Source organism: Acartia tonsa, chromosome 13, assembly GCF_053477335.1.
Source record: "Acartia tonsa isolate MP-2025a chromosome 13, ASM5347733v1, whole genome shotgun sequence".
NCBI classification, from domain to species: domain Eukaryota; kingdom Metazoa; phylum Arthropoda; class Copepoda; order Calanoida; family Acartiidae; genus Acartia; species Acartia tonsa.
Window position 1 is genome coordinate 39,614,586 of NC_137272.1, and position 20,399 is coordinate 39,634,984.

At 33.9% G+C, this 20,399-nt stretch overlaps 1 protein-coding gene across 1 annotated transcript in view; it reads right to left on the minus strand.

The window, feature by feature from the left end:
- Window positions 1–8,223, minus strand: part of LOC145335297 (uncharacterized) — a 76,300-nt gene extending 68,077 nt beyond the window's left edge. The window contains exons 1-2 of the mRNA XM_080181034.1: window positions 8,129–8,223; window positions 6,744–6,835 (exon numbers count right to left, since the gene is read on the minus strand). Coding sequence (XP_080037160.1) covers window positions 6,744–6,818 — 75 coding nt within the window. The 5' untranslated portion in view covers window positions 6,819–6,835; window positions 8,129–8,223. The remainder of the gene's footprint in view (window positions 1–6,743; window positions 6,836–8,128) is intronic.
- Between the last annotated feature and the right edge of the window lie 12,176 nt (window positions 8,224–20,399).

The window sequence follows — 20,399 nt, forward strand, 5'->3', positions numbered from 1 at the left end:
CCCCGAAACTGCCGCCGAGATATTTAAAATGCCGCCAGAAAGGTTTACATATATTAGTGGAGGCTTAGATATCATCATTGGAAATACACATCCTGACGTGTTTCCTTCAACCTACCAGAAAGTGGGCCAGTCTATGTTGTGGCGAACCATTTTTGGTAGTGGTTTTATCTGTACGAGTGCTGATGGTGGAGCTGGAGATCAAAAGTCGGCTTATAAGGCTGTCAGTGTCAGTGGAGGCACCTTGCCAGACTTTCTGACGTCTGAATCGTTTGGCGTACAGCCGCAGGCACTTTGTCCAGGATGTACTGCTTGTCAAGAGTGCAAGGCTATGGCCGACGGCACTACCTGGGACCAGCGTGAGAGGCAGAGGATAATTGAGGCAGGTTTAACACTAGACTTGCAGTCCAACAAGTGGACAGGTCAATATGCTTATATTGAAGATCCTCACACTTTACCCTACAATGAGAGTTTAGCCCGCAAAATTGCTGAAAAGGATCGTGCCAGGATGGTCAAGGAAGGTACCTATGGAATGTATGTGGAGGTATTCAACGACGCCATAAGAAGAGGCGTTTTTCAAAAAGCCACACCTGAAGAATTGCAGTATGAAGGGCCTAAGTCTTGTTCATCAATAGTGGTTGCTTTCAAGGAGGATTCAAGTTCCACACCCATGCGATTGTGTGCAAATAGTTCTCTGACGTTCAAGGGTACCAGTTTTAATAACATAATGCTGGGAGGCCCGCCGCCAATGCAGAAGATTTTTTATCATTTGATGTTTTTCCGCGGTTACAAGGTTGGTATAACCGCGGATATTTCCAAGTTTTATAACTCCATCCTGGCCACAGAGTTCGACAGCCAGATGAAGAGAGTTTTATTTTCCCCGACGCCAGACGGTCCTCTGGAAATTTACCTGACTAAAGTTGTGAATTTTGGCGAGTTAGCTGCGGGAAATTTGGCAGTTACAGCCCTGAAGTTGACGTCCCGCCTGTTCGGCGGAAAGAGTGAAGCAGAGGTCAAGGAGATGTATGGAGAGGGGCAGATAAACGGTAGTGAAATTGTTGCTAAACCTGAATTATGGAAGGAGCCACAAATACCTACCTACCCTGATGAGGAGTTCAAGTTACCTCAGATTCCAGTTGCAGTCAAGCTTGAGAAGCACAGCTTCATAGATGACGTTATTTCGGGAGCAGGATCGAAGCCAGAGGCCAAGGAGATGATGAAAGAGGCCGACAGAATTATCGGCAAAGGTAGTTTTTCTTTCAAACAAGTCATTTATTCTGGAGACGAGTGCCAACCTACCAAGGTTCTCGGGCTGATATGGAAGCCAGCCACCGATGTGTTGTCCATCGCCACAAGAGTCAACCAAGATGGTAAAGTCAAGGGAAAGAAGGTGAAAGAGGATGCTGATTTGTACAACCTCCAGGACGCCTTGGACGAGAATCTGACGAAGAAGATGGTCCACAGGTTCGCCGCCCAAACCTTCGACCCGATCGGGCTTTGCAGCCCTATTCTGTTGAGAATTAAACTTGTCCTGCGGAAAACATGTTTGCTGAATTTGGGTTGGCAAGATTTCATTCCAAAAAGTCTACGGGATGAACTTGTTAAGTCGCTGGAGGATAGAGCTGAGGTCGCTAAACTGGAGTTTGACCGTTGTGTGGTCCCGGATGAACCAACTGGCCTTCCATCCTTGATGATGTTTTCGGATGGGTCATCAGAGGCTTATGCAAGTAATGCATATTTGAGGTGGCCAACTAGACAAGGATTTGAAACGTTTCTGCTAGCCACCAAGTCAAGAGTTGCGCCGGTCAAGTGTGAATCAATTCCACGCCTTGAGTTGATGGGGTGCCAGATGTCCACAAGGTTGGCAAAGTCCGTCAGAGATGCCCTGCCCTTTGATATTATCAGAGTGATGTACTTTACTGATTCATCGTGTGTTTTATCACAAATAGTTTCCAACAGTGCTATGTTGAACACATTTAATTCTCATCGTATTGGAGAAATTCAATCTGCAACCAACAAGGATGACTGGAGGTGGGTCCCGGGGACGCACAATGTTGCAGATTTGGGCACCAGAAGCACCTGCAAGGTATCAGATTTGGGACCAGGTTCCAGGTACAGATTGGGCCCAGAATGGTTGCGCCAGGATGAAAGTGCGTGGCCGGTGAAAACTGCCGAAGAAGTCAAGCAGGTTTTACCCCCAGAGGAGTTGAATACCAAAATGGTTAAGTTATGTTCAATGAAAGTTGCCGGAGAAGCCGCTGAAGATGTCTTTAGGTTCAAGCACAGGAGATCATTTGGACAGGCCAAGCGTATTATTGCAGTTGTCCTGCAAGTTGCGAACACCTGGTTGAAGAAGCTAAAGAGCAGACAAGAAGGTAAGACTACAGCCGCTGGTAGTCATGTAGCAGCCGCAGATTCTGTGTACAAGCCGTCTTTGTACAATTTTATGGCGGCGGCGGAACTTTTCATTGTGTCACGAAGCCAAGAGGATGAGTGGATAAATGACGCTAAAGGCAATTATGCGTCATTAAATCCATTAGTGCATGAAGTATCATTGACCTGGCCTGTCGTTGGTCCCGGAGGAAATTATGTGACCAGGGAGATGAGGATTCTTAAAATGGTTGGTCGTGGACAGCCAGTCATTGACGCCATTACTGGTGGCCGTAAAATGATATTTGAAGACATGCCAGGTTTAATAATTTTGGAGCCTGGTAATTGGTTAGCTGCTGTTTTTATGAGAGAAGCGCATGTTGAGCTTCACTCTGGTGTCCGTGGAACTTTAGCTGAGAGCCGCCGTTGGTGCTGGATTGTGAAGGCAAGGAGGTTGTCCATCATGGAAGTGAAGAAGTGTTGGCCCTGCAGTGTTGAGAGGGCTAAGGAATGTCGTACTACCATGAAGGATGTATTACCTGACAAGTTGGTCCCGAGCAGGCCTTTTGAAGCTGTGCAAGTCGACCTGATGGGTCCGCTGGTTACGAGGAGAGCTGCCGCCAAAACGAGGAGTCAGACAGCAACGAAGAAGGTGTGGGTGTTCGTGGTGGTCTGCAGGTTCTCAGGGGCGTTATGGTTAGATGCCTTGGAAAAGTATGATACCAGCAGTATCCTGTTGTCCCTGCGCAAGTTGGAAGCTGTTCATTGTCTGCCGAAGATCATAGTAAGCGACATGGGCACACAATTATCCGGTGCTCGCAAGGTTTATAGCAGAAGTTGGGCAGCCAGGTAGAGTTTTCTTGGTCTCAGATCCCGGCCCGAGCCCACCATTTCATTGGGCAAGCTGAGAAAATGGTGGGATTAACCAAGAGATTGCTGTCCAAGAAGTTGGTGAATAGTTCTGTTAATTTCAACGAGCTCCTGGTGCTGTTGGCGGAGGTTAGCAAGTTGATGAATAGCAGACCATTGACGATAGAAGCTGCGAACGACGTGGAGAATTGGCGGCTGATTACCCCTGGCCAGCTGCTGGGAAATGTTGACCGCCAGCCGTTGTGCAATGTGGCGATGAAACCGGAGGACCAAATTTCCTCCAGGTTGAAGTTGTTGGAAGATTTGTCGGCTCAGTTTTGGACTGCCTACCGCCAGGAGATCCTGCCGAAGATATTACGGATGTCCAAGTGGAAGGATGAGATGGCGGAGCCACTAGCTGACGGAGATATAGTTCTGGTTACGAGTACCAATCCGCTGATGAGATGTTTGAGAATGGGCCGAGTGACGAGAATTGAGGATGGGAGAAAGACTGCAAGAGTCTTGTTCAGGCTGACAGATAAATCTCCCCTAGAAGAACATGCTGTATCAGTCAGGCAGTTGTTAAAAATTATGATTAATAATTGATTCTTATTTTATGGAAATTGAGATTTTTTTAGTAAAAAGCCACATTTTCATATGCCTATTTTTATGCCTAAAGTAAGAATCAAATGAAATGCGATTAAATTTTATTCTATTTCATATGCTCAAATTTAATTTTATTGAGTTTAATTTCTTTTCAAAAGTACAATTCATTATAAAACTTACCTGAAAAGTTTACCAAAAAGGAATAAATGTGTCGAGGTTGCGTGATTCGATATTTATTCTAAGAAAAAAATCAAGTATTTTTTAGCAGATTTTTTTTAACATTACATATGAATTTCAATCAAGTAAAACATTTTTTATTCAGATCAAGGAATGATTGAAAATTCATATTTAAAGTCTCATATTTTTTACAAAGAAAAATTGGTTTTTTTTATAATTCCGATGAAAATTCTAACGAAGATATTATTATTTTGCTATTTTTTAAGTATTGAAAAGTTTTATTGTTGATTAAGATATTACAGTTCTTATTCATTAGGTTTGAAAAACTTTCTGCCCAAGGATTTTGAAAAATTTTTTCTTACTACTCTTTTTGATGCTTAACAAATTTAGTTTTAAGTACCTATAAATCTTAATTTTCTTGTCTAAGATTTATTTCGTTTTATTTTTACCATTAATTGTTTACAATTACATTTCAACCTGATTTCGTAGGTACTTATTGATTTATTAATAATGATTTATTACCTATTGATTATGAAATGATTATTATTTAGTATAGTTGTTATATTTACAACATCATGATTAATAGGATTATCTATTTTAGGATTTGTGTATGTGATCTTGTGATTGTCATGTGCATGGAATGTTGTATGGTACAAACCAATCCCCATCCTTCTATCCTAAAATGTGAGGTATTATGAGTCCTAGTGAGGAGTATAATATTGTGTATGCATTTCACGGGGTTTCATTTAGTTAGGAGCAAAATTGTCACGTTTTCGGGATGTGGCCATTCTCATGTGATTATGGTGAGTTGAGTTTAGTGAGAAATGTTGCTAATGCTCAGCGCGAAAAAAACCTTGAATCTCGTTAAGGAAGTTAATTTGACTTTCAAACGGGGGGTGTGTCTTAACCTCTTTTCGAGGAAGCTTTGTGTTTATCAAGTTCGAAATTAATTCCTTATCATTATCCTAAAACTAAGCGCAAATGTCGTCTTTTATGGCTTTCCTTTCATAATGTGGCGCGGCATAGATTGTTTGTTTATTTTGATGCGCACGTTCTTTACTTTTGAATGAGATATGAGAGTGTGAAGATTTCGGAGAACAAAATTGGGCCTATCATTGGTCTCATAGTGTGTGAACGACCCTAGTATACCAGGGATTTGAAACCATAAGAGCTTCAGGTAGAATTTGTTAATTTGATTAAGAAGAATGGTGTATAGGACGATTATATGTAGTTTTAAAAAAGGCTTTAGCCAGCTAAGCATGAAACTTAATTATGTTTAATATATGTTTTAGTAATTTTTATGTGCCTTATTGTTGCATTTAACAATGATTTATTAAACCAAATAATTTTCCTTTAAAGCCAAAGTTTCCAAAGATTTTTTACCGTAGAGAAAAATGATTTTAAAAAGCAAATAAGATAACGTGGTTATAAATAACTGGAATTATGAATTAATTGATTTTGTAATTTCAGGTCTTTGAAATAATTTCATCAATAAATCTATATTCAAACCTGCTGTTGAAACTTGATGGTTCCTGGTATTGGGGGTTTGAATGTTCGCCAACTGATCTCGTGAACTTCCCGCTAATTCGGAAGTCAAGCTCAACCAAAGTGTCATGGTTGAGACAACATCTATACTATAGATCTGTTGTTGTAATAAAATGTGGTTCTGATGATTTGATAATGTTATACATATGCGGAAGTGAATGGGATCTAGTGAACAAGATAGAATAGGATACAGTGATATATTAATGAAAGATATTTTAAGATAAGTTAAAGAATATATAATAGTCTATATACAGTGTGTTTTTTTATGAGAACTTATTTGAAAGCAATTTTACCCCACTTATAGTTATCAGAATTTAATGATTAATGGCTTATTTTCTTCGTTTTTTAAGGGAAATTATGAAACAACCAAAAAAAAATTCAGTTTTTGTTGAAAAAGTACAGTAAAGTTGAAAATTAAAAACTTAGGTGTCAACATCTAAAAATGGTTTTAGCGCATTTTTCTTATGTTCAAATATTCTACCTTTTGCAAGAATGGCTGCAAAACGCTTCAAAGTTGAGATATAGAGCTATAAATTTATACAGATACTATTGGGGACATGTACTAGAATAGGTCAAAGTTTGAGGGCCATATCTCAATCAGGGAGAAAGTACTGGCTCCCCAAAGTCGACTACTGAAAATCCAATTTTGAGCATAAGAAAAATGCGCTAAAACCATTTTTAGATGTTGACACCTAAGTTTTTAATTTTCAACTTTACTGTACTTTTAAGCCATTAATCATTAAATTCTGATAACTATAAGTTGGGTAAAATTGCTTTCAAAAAAGTTCTCATAAAAAAAAACACACTGTATCTATTCCTGTATATATATTTATTATAGGGATGACAACTTTATGTTTGCTTAAATTCCTAAGGAATCCGGATGAGGTAAAAAAACAAAATTTAAGAACAACTCCAATGATGATAAACAAAATAATCTTTTATATAGATTGAAATTATTGCTTGGAAAGTTTGGCCACTGCTTGTTTAAACCAACAAATCAAGATTTAACAAAAAAACAACCAAAAGTTTTAAGTCAGCGAATGAGAGACCGTGTTTAAAAAAACTTTATAAATAATTTACAGTTAAATTCATCAGATTTAAATATAATAAACAAATTAAACTTTGTTATTTCATAAATACTAGAAGAAAGTTAATTAAAGAGTAGCTACTCTACAACTAAATACTATAGTCATACTTACATGTTGTGAATAAACTGACTGTGCAGAGAGTATAAGAATTATTGAGGATATGCAGGTCCAAGATAATTTGCCCATCTTTCTTCTTTTATTTACTGAAATAAAATAATTGTTACTTTTATAAAATTATTAATATTACATAAAATTCTCTGAAAAACACTCTTGGTTTAATCTTGAGGGAAAAGACAATTGAAGATAAATTGACACAAACACCGATTTAAGATCAACAACTGATGGAAATAATTAAGAAAAAACTTTGAACACTGCTGTAATGAAAGTACCCAAAGTCTTTAAGCCAAGGAATGAAAAAACATATTTATCAAACTTTGGGTACCGATTTAAAGATTCAAATAAATTTACATAAAAAATGATGTTCCTAAAAATTTAAGATTTAAAAATAATTTTAAAAATATGTCTTATTGAAGATGCCATGATTAATAATAGTTATTTCTCGTATCATATTATAAACAGCTTTCCGCAGATATAAAATGTACAGTTATAAGATTAAAACCAGTTTCTTTCGTCCCGAGATGCCTTAGGCACGTGCTAAAAAAATGGTTTTAATCTTATGATTGTACATTTTTATATTCGTAGAAAACTGGATATAATACGATGCTAAATATATTTTTTTTCGTATGGATGAGAACCGGTTCCAATCCACCGGATTTTAATTCGGTTTCGAATGAATACGAGAAATGTAATTTTGTCCCTACAGACAGTACACTAAAAAGTTAAACATTATTTTTAGAAAAAGAACATTATTTTTTAATGAATGTCATTTTTTTGTCTGTGATTTTGATTTATTTTCTCAAGTAATTGTATCCGACATCAACCACTCAAACAATCAAGTGTTGATCAAAATTGGATTGGAAGTTACATAAAGTATTAAGCTTCAAAAACACATTTTAGTTTCCAGGGCCGTCCAAGCTTTTAATTTTGTGGCGGGTAAAATAGGGGTTTTGAAGATTTGTGTCTCTAAAAATTGTAGGGAGAAAAAACACCCCTTTAAGACCCCACCATTGGAAGTCAATTTTAGTTTTGTATTTTACATCTAAAGTTACAAAAACACAGTTTTTAAAAAATGTGATTTTAAAAGAATTTGTTTGAAAACTCAGAGATCTAAGGGGATAAGACAATGGCGGATACATTGATGTACATCCCAAATTATGATACACAAAAATATCCCTTCTGTAGATTACAATTATTGGTTGAAACGCTTGGAAACTCAACTTAATGAACCAACAAATCAAAATTAAAAAAAGTCCCTAAAGTTGTTATTCCAACGAATATAGAACAATATTATAAAATTGTAATGAAAACAAGTATAACAACATGTATACAAACGAAGCTTGTAAAGTCGCTACGCTTCTGAAAGAAAAAAAACTTACCAGTATCTATATTTTACAAGGCTAAGCTAAGCTGAAGTCACAAGGGTTTGAACTACAACAGACAATTCTTTCGATGTCTACATTATTCGTATTCTGAAATAGGTTTAATAAAATTTAAAGAAATATAATTATTTAGTTACATGAAAAAAAGAATATTTCTATTTACTATTAGGATTAAAAAGTACCTACTAAGATTGTAGTATTATTATAATACAGAGAAAAAAATGTAATCTAGGAAAATCTATGACTGAAAAAAATATCATTTAGTATTAACAAAATGCAATATCAAATCCTTTCAAAGGGAAATAAAAAACAAGGATGACAACATTTATAGGTAGCAGAGAACAACAAATATAAAACAATTTATTTTATACAAGCAAAATAGGACAGATAACGAGACAATTTAGGTTATTATATATTGGCATTTATTTTGAAAATCTATGAATTTTGAGGTCCCAATTTCATAAAAAAGCATAAAAGTAAATATCTTATGAATTATTGGTGCTTATTCATCACAGTAATCTTAACAAGGTTTTTCCGAAATATATTGACGGACAGACGAACAGTTTGAATTAAAGAACAGTTTGTCTGCTATGAAATAGTCTAATCATCTTATTGAATTACACTTATTCCCCTAAGGAGCAAAAAACAAAAGATACAAATTTAAAACTTAAATTTTATTTTAAAAATGAATAAAAAAGAAAAATCACTAAGAATTTGACAAATTTACTGTAAAAGAGAAATAGAAAAATGATAGAATAGTTATTTCTCGCATCGTATTATAAACGACTTTCCGCGAATATAGAATGTACAATTATGAGATCAAAACTAGTTTTAATCTTATGATTGTACATTTCTATATTCGTAGAAAGCTGGATATAATACGATGCTAGACATAGTTTTTTCGTATGGATGAGAACCGGTTCCTATCCACCGGATTCGAATGAATACGAGAAAAACAGATAGCTGTAGATAATTTTATATGTATGTAGATATTTTTAAATAGAGAGATTTATTTAATAAAGTGGATGAAAAAAGTACATATTTTTTGAAATTTTATTATAAAAGAACATTTTTAGTATGGCTTCCAATCTAATGAATAACCGCAGGATTCGAACCGGTTCTCAGCCATACTGAAAAACCATGTAACGTATCGAATTTTAGGCAATTGTATACGAATAATAAAATAGAAATATTAATATTAATACCAGTTTGTTTAATCTTATCATTTTTAATTTACTAACCGTGGAAAGCTGTCTATAAAACGAAGCGATAAAAAACTATCCTTAGTTCTACCTGAAAAAAATCGACTAAAGGTTAATAACCAACCTTACAATAAACTGAGCATTTTTTCAGAAAATTTTGTGAACAATTTTTTTTAGCGCTAGTTGGAGACCTCACCCCCACTCCTTTGTTAAATTTGAATTTGATAAAGGGAGTCTTTTTTAAGGTATTGTCAAAAAGAGAAGCTGATTTTAATTACATTGAGCTTCAAGGCCAACAGCTTAACATAGTGTTTCTATCTTTTTCCCAAACACTATTTTGTAAAATAAACACTAAAAAAACATCAAACCCTTAGGTTGCAGACACTAAGTTTACAGTCGGTTAAGCGCTTTTTGTTGTGCTTGTTTTGGGTCAAGGCATTCCCCTTACTCTTACTAATCATATACCGCATCGGAAATATTTGTAGTAGGTAATGTGGTGCTCTAAATGGTCCACTGATTCTATACGTGGTTTTACCAAATGTTTCTTTGTTGAAAAGTTGAGTAAAAGATTATGTTATTTCATATAATACATGAATTGATAGCTATTTCATGATAGTGTTAACATAATATTACTAAATAAAAAGTAATTGGTGGTTGCGTGTCTGTCTGTCTGTCGGTCTGTAACGCTCACGTATAATGTCTCTCCATCGCATGCCAACCTTTCCCCTTTTCTTCCTTATACAAAAATAAAAATACAACTTTAGATAAAAAGTAAACTATAGTACAGAAATATTACATAAAATCTTATAAACCTTTATAAGCAACAGAATTTCTGTCGTTTTATATCACTATAACTGCTGAACCGATATGGTCCTCCTTAACAGTGTAGCTTCTCAGAGGTCATGGGATTGTTTGTGTTTTTTTTTTTGATTGGGCGTGGTGGTATTACCATCCCCTATAATGGGTTTCTAGTCTCTTCCTTGTAAAAACTAATACTTAAAGTGGATGGGTCAAAAAAAACCTCAAGCGCCCATAGAGGCCTATGGGGTCGTATTAGCTAGTCTATTAGACAGAGAAGCACCAAGAGGTCAACTATGTTAAAACAGCTATATACAATTTAAAAAGCTTTGTGTATTGGCAGGTATAATCTCTAAATCAGCAACATTGTATGCAGACTAAATAAAATTATTAGTTTCATGTCAGCTAGTCATGAATTTGTTAAGAGGGAATAATGTGACAAAATAACCAGGTATATAAAGGGATAAGACAATAGCCAATAAATTAATGTACATCCCAAATAATGATATACAAAATTACCCCTCATGTAGATTACAAGGTTCAAACGTTTGGACACTCAACTTAATGAACCAACCAATCAAAATTCAATAAAATCTCCAAAGTTGTTAAGCAATCGAATAAGAAAATAGACCAATTCTCCCCCCTCCCTCCCTGCAAAATAACAATAACATAAATGTGAGGTACTTCCCTTTTTATCAACATTGAACCATATAATAACTATTCATCCCACTGATTAGGATTTTTTGATTTAAGAAATAGTAACTATTAAATAAAATCGACATGAAATTTTGATGGTTTATAACGACTACATTTTTTTGTGGAGTTGGGGGTGTTCCACTCCCAAAAGAAAATAGCCTAAAACCACCAAGGGACCAGTAGGTATATTCCCTGAAGAGTAGAATCTAATCGGTTCAGTGGTTACCGAGAGCTTAAGGGACAGCCGGACGGACAGACATCATTATACTTTGATTTATAGATGGATATTATATGGATTACTAGGAAGATAAGGAATGATTTTATAAAAGAAGTTTTTATATAGTAAAGGCTTAAAATTTAGGTATGTCCAACCTTTAAGTAATTTATATGCGTTATTACTCTATGTTTGTTAACGTTCGTATGTCTGTACGTCTGATTTTTTGAGCTTGGCTTTTATGTATGTTGTTATCCTTGTTTTTCTTTATTATTTATTTATTATTACGCAAAAAAACTTTACGAAACTTAACTATGTATAAAACTAAAATAGTATAGAAATTTGAAATATTTTGATAAAAATTTGCATTGCCTATTCTTTTCAAATAAAGGGATAAACATTATAAAAAATTTAAAATTGCAAAAAAACTTTAAGGCATCTAAACTAAATTTTGTAAACAAATATTACCATCGCAATAGTGTTGACTTTAAAATAGAAAATCAAAATAAACATTTTGTTAATGGTAAGGTTTAGTAATGAGCTTAAAAAAATATTTTTAATTTTGCTTAATTTAAAATTTGGGGCATTTCTTGTTGAGTGCGGGGGGGGGAGTAAAAAAAATGTAGTTATAGAAATCGTCCATAATTCTTAGACCCTCAGGGCCAACACAGAAGGAATTAATCATTTTCGTGGACAACTGTCTATATAGCCATGCGAGAAATATACATACTTACCCTATATCAATCCCTTAAATCTGTGTATATTTAGAGAGAGGTATATAACATACATGGTAAAATATTAGGTTACCTATATCATATACAGTTTACATCATATTTATACGTTTATGTGATGTAACAGAAATTTTAAGTAAGTTACTATATATATCTAGTTTTTAAAAATAAGTCTTTTTGCATTTTTTTCGATTTTGAAAGCGCTGCCACTCTATTTTCGTAAGGTTCTTGCCTACTTTGGTGAGCTTCGCTTATATAGATTATGTTGTCATACTTTGAAAAAAATTTTGATACTTGTTGAGGACAGATAGCCCCTCCGGACTCCACACCTTAATTTTTTCTTACGCCTCAACCCATGCAGGAGGCCATATCCGTGAAAGGCCTATACCTACAGTGACCTAACCCAGTACCTAATATGACCTAACATTACCTGTCTTTAAATTGAGCTAAAATAAGGGGGAGGGGTCTGTGTTTAATAAGGTACTTTTGTGAAAGTGCTGATAAAATTATGGGTTATGTTCAAATTTACATAATTTTCAAAGAATTAACTTAAACAAAATTAAATCTATCATGTGAAAGATTTATATTCGCAGACAACACATTAGCCAAATATTGAAGCAATGGAAAGTGTCATATGTGACGTCATAAAAATATGTCTCTTTTTTAGTAGTTTCCTTTCCCACCTCTCGTCTCATCTCTCCTTGTTAGACTTATTTTTATGACGTTACACATGACACTTTTATGACAGCGCTTCTTTGTCCATCCGCAAAATTCAGAAGAGCAAAAATGGGTAATTTTACGCCGAAAATATGGCATTAAATAAAAGGAATAATAGCTGACATAGTACTAACTTGCCGAAATTGTAACTCCAATGTATGACTACCTTCAAACATAGTATAGACATTGTACAGATTTTAACATTGTTAAACCTCACTCAGCAATTTATATATATTTCATAATAGATTCAAGTTTAATCTTTTTACATTTCCTTTTAATAGAAAAATTATAAAGTAATGCGATATGTGTCTGTCTGTCTGTAGCTAAGGATCTCGATAACTGTTTATCGATGTAGTTCTCTTTACAGAGAAGCTTCTTATAGGTCCAGAGTAGGTTTTTAATTATCTTAGAAAAAATACGAAGAAATCTATTTTTGTGGGTGATTTATCCTTATGAGAGAGAGAGAGAGAGAGAGAAATAGAGAGAGAGAAAGAGAGAGAGAGAAAGAGAGAGAGAGAGAATGAGAGAGAAAGAGAGAGAGAGAAAGAGAGAGAGAGAGAGAGAGAGAGAGAGAGAGAGAGAGAGAGAGAGAGAGAGAGAGAGAGAGAGAGAGAGAGAGATAAAGAGATAAATAGAGAGAGAGAGAGAGAGAGAGAGAGAGAAAGAGAGAGAGAGAGAGAGAGAGAGAGACAGATAGATAGAAAGATTATTAGATAGATAGATAGATAAAGTTGTATAGTAGCAAAGCTTTTTGAAAACATAAACAAAAGAAAACATAAAATGTTTTGAATGGAAAAATGAACAAAAACAAAAATAGTTAATATTCAATATCTATCTTGTCTAATAAGAATGGTATCTAATATGATAGGCAGGCCTATGTATTCTAATTTTAATCTAGTTTAACGAATCCAATCTAAGTATGCACTTGATTTGTAACACCCGTTTTCAAATATCAAATTTCAAATAATTTTCGGGTGGGGGGCTTATTTAGCTCATATCAAATACTTTTAGCAAAATAGAACAAATACTTTTATATAGATACACAAGCGGCTGCGCCCCTAGCATTTAGGGGCTCTATATTCGAAGGGATAAATAAGGACAGAAAAATAGCTTAAAACCATACCCAGACTTGTTTATAAACATAAAATGGCCTTTTACCATCTCAGGGCCTATACAAAGCTTCACTCTAAAGGAGAACCATATCGGTTCAGTGGTTAGCGAGATCCTTCGCTACAAACAAAAAAGATTATTACTTTATATGGATACATAGGTGGAAAATAGTTTAATAAATATCATAAAACAAGTATGACAACATCCATATAAGAAAAGGTAGGAACAATTAGAATATTAGTTTTAGATACGGAAGAAAATTCTATAAAAATATCAAATGAATTCAATACATAAAATTTAGCGCATAATCTTCTTAGGCAACAACACTTAAAATTAAGCCAAAGTTTGTTTCAAAAATACAAAATATTATCACAAAATTAATAATTATTAAAATTGGGAAATTCCAAATAAGAGAATTAATGAATTAAATTATTTGTAATTTTCTATTTAATGCATAATTTTTGCGGTTTTTATGCAAATATATCTATGACATATTTTAATTTAAACAGTATAAAATTATAATCTTTAGGTCTTTTTCATCATTCATGACGTTTTTGCGCCCGTAGCTGTTAATAAATAATGCTAGCATAACCCTTTTTTTTCTTCATAAGGTAAATTAATTTTGTACTCATTACCAGTAAGTTTGTATTTATTTTTTCTCGTATTCATTCGAATCCGGTGGATAGGAACCGGTTCTCATCCATACGAAAAATCTATGTCTAGCATCGTATTATATCCAGTTTTCTACGAATATAGAAATGTACAATCATAAGATTAAAACTAGTTTTTTTAGCCCCGAGGTGCCGCGGAAAGCCGTTTATAATACGATACGAGAAATAACTATTAAATATCTTAGAGAGTGGGGAAACGAAGGGCTGTTTATTCCACTTGTCTACAAACTTTTATAATAATCTTTTCTTATTCGTTGGCTTAACAACTTTGGGGACTTCAGTGAACTTTGATTGGTTGTTTTATTAAGTTGAGTGTACAAACATTACAACCTCTAATTCGGATCTTGGACAAAGTAGCTTCGGACAAAGTAGCTTCGGACAAAGTAGCTTCAGGACAAAGTAGCTTCCGGACAAAGTAGCTTCCGGACATTTACTTAAGAAAAGTAGCTTCTAATAGTAGTAAATGTCCGGAAGCTACTTTGTCCGGAAGCTACTTTGTCCTGAAGCTACTTTGTCCGAAGCTACTTTGTCCGAAGCTACTTTGTCCGAAGCTAACAACACCCGATACTTGTATCATTATACTTTTTTATTATAGAGAACATGAAAATCGAATTTTTGAGTTTATAAAGATTGGCGTTAATACCTCAGCCGCCTATAAGCGTCAGATTTAAACCTGCTTGTAAGGAGAAAAAGAAATTTCAGAAAGAAGGATTGTCTGCTAAAGAGCAATTCTATACATCCAGCTGAATTTTATTGTGATAAGGTGACGATTTCACTGAAGCTTACATGTGGCTTGCGCGCGGCTTACGCGCGGCTGCCGATACCTGCTTTGTTATTATTATCATTAATATGTCTGTTGATATGTAGAGCTTTGCTTTCATGAATGTTGTCATCCTTGTTGAATAAATATTGTAATATTAGCTGCGCTACTTCTAACCTCAATCATCCTAGTTATTAAAAATTATAGACATAATTTATAAAATTACAGTTTATAAATAGTTTCCAACAAACTTTTGAGACTTTGGCTAGGCTATCAATTATTTTTCTCATTTTTTGGTCAACTTTTACATTTTATATCATTAAAACATATGCAATAGGAATGGTTATGGAATACGTGGATATTGTGTTGCAGGAGTTTTTGTCGTCAATTTTATACATACAGTGCGTTTTTTTATGAGAACTTTTTTGAAAGCAATTTTACCCATTTATAGTTATTAGAATTTAATGATTAATGACTTATTTTCTTCGTTTTTTAAGGCAATTAAAACAACAAAAAATATTTCAGTTTTTATTTTAAAAGTACAGTAAAATCTAAAATTCAAAACTTCAACATCTAAAAATGGTTTTAGCGCATTTTTCTTATGCTCAAATCTTCTATCTTTTGCAAGAATGGCTGGAAAACGCTTGAAAAAGTTGAGATATAAAACTAAAAATTGATACAGGTACTACTGGGGACACGTATTAGAACATATTGCAAAGTGTAGAAGATTTGAGCATAAGAAAAATACGCTAAAACCATTTTCAGATGTTAACACCTAAGTTTTGAATTTTAGATTTTACTGTACTTTTTAAATAAAAACTGAAATATTTTTTTTTAATGTTCTATTAATTGTCTTAAAAAACGAAGAAAATAAGCCATTAATCATTAAATTCTGATAACTATAAGTGGGGCAAAATTGCTTTCAAAAAAGTTCTCATGAAAAAAAACACACTGTAGTTCCCAGATATTGGTCAGTACGTTCCTCCATGGCCAGGGAAGGGGATGGAGTAAAGTCATAGGGGATGGGGGGGGGGGGTGCTGTATTGATATATTAGCCAGCTAGGAGAAACATTTAATAGGGTTACGAGAATCATTCCCAATATCCACGTATTCTAAATCCATTGTAAAAGGTGATGTCTTGAATTTAATGAAGACAATTTGTTATCAGCTGCTATCAAAGATAAGTGTCGTAATATTTCCATGACTAATAACTTAAGCATCTACTCTAAAATTATTTTATCAGTACTTTGGCTTTTGTAGGCTGTGTGGTGAAGAAAGACCAAAAAAATCAAATTTTTTTATAATCCTAATCCTATTATATAAAGTAGTAAGCTTTTTTATCTGTAGCGAAGGATCTCGCTAACCGCTGAACCGATATGGTTCTCCTTTAGAGTGAAGCTTCGTATAGGTCCCAGGGTGGTTTTAGGCTGTTTAATTTTATAAAAAAAGTCGTTGTAAGGTTTTAAGTCATTTTTCTGCACTTTCATGTCCCTTCTAATATCCCTAGATACTAGGGATGCAGCCGCTAGTCTTACATAAAGTAGTAAGCTTTTTTGTCTGTAACGAAAGATATCGCTAACCGCTGAACCGATATGATTCTCCTTTAAAGTGAAGCTTCTTTTATGCATATGGAAGGTTAAATCTATTTAACCTAACAGCAACCACCTCTTCTAAATTGTTTACTTAAAATAAATTGAAAATGGAGGGTGTCGATTTCCCTTCCACCACCCTCCTCAAGTGCCCCTAGAGGCCTCTAGGGGGCGTATCCGCTAGTGGATATGATAAAATAGATGGAGATATATTGCATATCCATGTTTCACAGTAACATAATGACTGACTATGTGTCTATCTATACTTAATATCTCGAAAATCAACGGACCGATATGGCTCTTCTTTATAATGAAGCTTCTTAAAGGTACCTTCACCCTTCTAAGAGAAATTAACCTCCCCCCCCCCTCCTTTTCTTACATTTTATTTTTAAAACGAAAACTTGTGATGGTAGGGTTGACCAGAACTCCCGATTACTCTGACTCAGAATTACCACTTTTATTTTGAAATTCAATGGGCGCGCTATTCCAACCCATTACTTTTATGATATAATTGTTAAAGTTATTGACCCTAGCAAAAGTTATCCTCATCTCAAATAACTGTCCAAATCCCCTGATTTTGCTAAAATAGCCAAAATTGTTAGTCTTTTAAGATAACTTTTGCTAGGGTGAATATTTTTAAAAATCGTTTTTTGGTTCTTAATCTACTCTTCAAGACGATTTCAGGAAAGTATATAAAGCCATACTTTGAAAGAAAAAAATTTCCTTTCCAGGGGGGACCCTTCCCCTTTTTTATGAAAATCGAAATTGACATATTGCTGAAAAAAGCTACCAGAACACTTTTTTGGTATCAATAGTCATTATATCATAAAAGAAATTCTGCGCCAAAAATGTTTGCATTTTGAGTCGGTCTACCCCAGATCCCTTTTTAAAGTGCACCTTGAGACCACTAGGGGCGAAGCTGGTACACATTAGAATGGATCACAGAAAGGAAGAAAAGTTTTTATGTAATAAACTTTAAATACCCGCATATATATCATTATTAACTAACAAGTACGATTATGCTTATATAAGTAGCGCAGAAATAACTTAAATTAGTGGCTATCAAAAGAAAGTAAAAACAAAGTTTTGTAAACAAAAAAATTACACCATTATTAAAAGAAAATTAAAAAGGAATCATATTCTTAACGCTAGATAAATGACTGATAGTTAAGCAGTTAGACAGACGTTCGTATCCTTTTTATTGAGTAGCCTTGCTACTATACAATATAATGTCTATATTTGTATAACTAAAATTCACAAAAGGTTAATTAGTAACTGAAGTAGATAACAAAAATTAATAATGTAAATATCCTCCTAGTGTTTTGACAAATTGACATATAAGAATGTGAGGCAAAGTCATATGTTTAATTTGATAAAGATAAAACATCAGCACCAAAGCTTCTTTAGTTTCCTTCAATACTATTAGCATCTTTAAAATAGAGAAGCTGCTCTATAATTCAATATGTTTGAAAATTGAGAGAGAAATGTGATTTTCTCAGCTACTTTGTAAGATAGACAGCTGAAATTTCATGTCTGCATTGCCTGCATAATACTGCATGTATAAAACATCCAGGATCAGGCTATTTTTAAGCAGCTTTTTAGATGCTTGTACCTTTTCCAAATTTTTCATATATTTTTATGTTTTTAATCTTATATTCGTGGGTAAAAGTATCAAAACTTAATTTAATTTTCTGTTACTTCTCTTTCATTGCATTGACGAACAAAAATATTATTGGTCCAAAGAATCTTCAGACAAAACATTCAAAGGTAAACAAGGATAAAGTTTACTTATCTAAGGGGAAAGGCATTTATTTAAGGGGCACAAACCTTATATGAGAATTTGTGTTCATAAACTCAGTAGACAAATAAACAGAAATGTTACAGATTACGAAGAAGCCCAATCTGTCCCATTGTGAGGAAGACGATTCCTATATGACGTCATATAAAGGGAAAAGAAAAAGGGAAGGGGGAGAAGAAAATCTCTTCAAAAGAGATGGGAGAAAAGGGAATTGTCTTCCTCACAATGGGACAGATTGGGCTTCGTCCCCATTATGCTATGTGGTAAATATTCAATTAACCCTCAAAATCTGTTAGCTTGATTGTTTTATTGAAGAAGATGGGAGGAAATAGACTCAACATGACAGAGATAACATTGAAAAAAAAATATTGGAGTATTTAGGGAGGGTTAAAAAGGTGTTTGGGTAACAATTCAACAATTTTTTTGTAGTATTCAAAACGCATGTTTATCCATTAAACGATGGATACCCATTCTGTAGATCAAATCTTCTGGTTGAAAAGTTTGGACATTGCTAATTTATACCAAATAATTAAGATTTCAAAAAGTACCTCAAGATATTTAAGGCAACAATTGAAGGAACCTGTTTATAAAACCATGGGTAACCCAATAATTTCCAGTCCAATGTCCTCTCCCTCCCTGGTTATTAACTGATTGTGGCATTCTAATATTATTTGTATGATGGAAAATTAAATTTTCTTTGTTGTAAATCAGATAGGACAAGGATGACAACATCAATAAAAGTGCAGCTCTAAAATATTAATGCATTTGTCTATACAAAATTGTAAGTAAATTTATTGCAAAACTGATTAAATACATAATACTGTTTTAGAACTTGATTATAGAGATGCTTCGCTTATAACACTATACCATGTTGTAATAGGAATCAGTATTCAAAAAATCAAAAAATCATTTTTTTTTGTCAACAAAGTAAAAAATCAGCTTGTTTTAAATTGACGTGGTGCGGACTTTCTAGTAACGATTGTAGAGTTACTTAACTGTTGTAGGAATCAGCATGTAAAGTTTTAAATCGATAGGACAATTCTAACCTGTTTAAATTAAAGAAAAGAGCTAACTGTAACGGACGGACGTACGGACGGGCCGACCCAAATTATAGAAAAGCTTCGCTTTTAAAAATAGTAAGTTTTAAGCAAAAGTATTTCATTTTGTAATATCAATCATTTCTTCCTTTTAATCAACGTATCCCACCCCCTTTTAAAATTACTAATTACGGCCCACAGTATTATTAACATTAGAAAGATAAGAGATGAAAATGCCAATCAAAATAAAAATTTTATGAATTTCAGTGATTCTCTTTGATTTATAATTACATACAGCAACTTTCATTGAGTTGAAAAGATTAAGGTTAAATAATGTACATGAAGCGCATGGCTAAAGAAAACTAGCAAAATATTTATTTCGCGCATTTATGTGCGCTGCGTTGTAAGATATGTGAGTAATTGTTAAGAATAGACTATTCCATAATATTCAAAGCCCTTCTTTAACGCTTACAATGATATGGTATTCAGCTGGTTGGTTGCTAGCATTTTTAAAATGTGTAGCAAAGCTACTCTAAAATATACTTTGTCTGTCCGTCAGTCAGTTTGTAACGCTATGGGGTAAATATGATTTGCAAGTTAGCTATTGAAGATAAGCAGCTTAAATTTTCAGTAAAGATTCCTATGATATTTGCATTTATATTTTTTGCCCGTCTGTCTGTCGGTCATGTTATAACTCTCTTTGTCTGTTTGTCCATTACATCATTATTTTGTGCTTCGCTACTTATGGATGTTGTCCTCGTATTTTTTTAACAATAGATTCCAGCAACAATTTACCGTGAACTGGTCCAGATCCTAATTATAGTTAAAACAAGGATGACAACATCCATAAAAATGAAGCTCTGAAACTGTAAGGCAAATTAACATCAATACTTGTAGAGTGTCAGATATGAATATAAATGTAAGTCTTAACTTTAAGTAACTGCT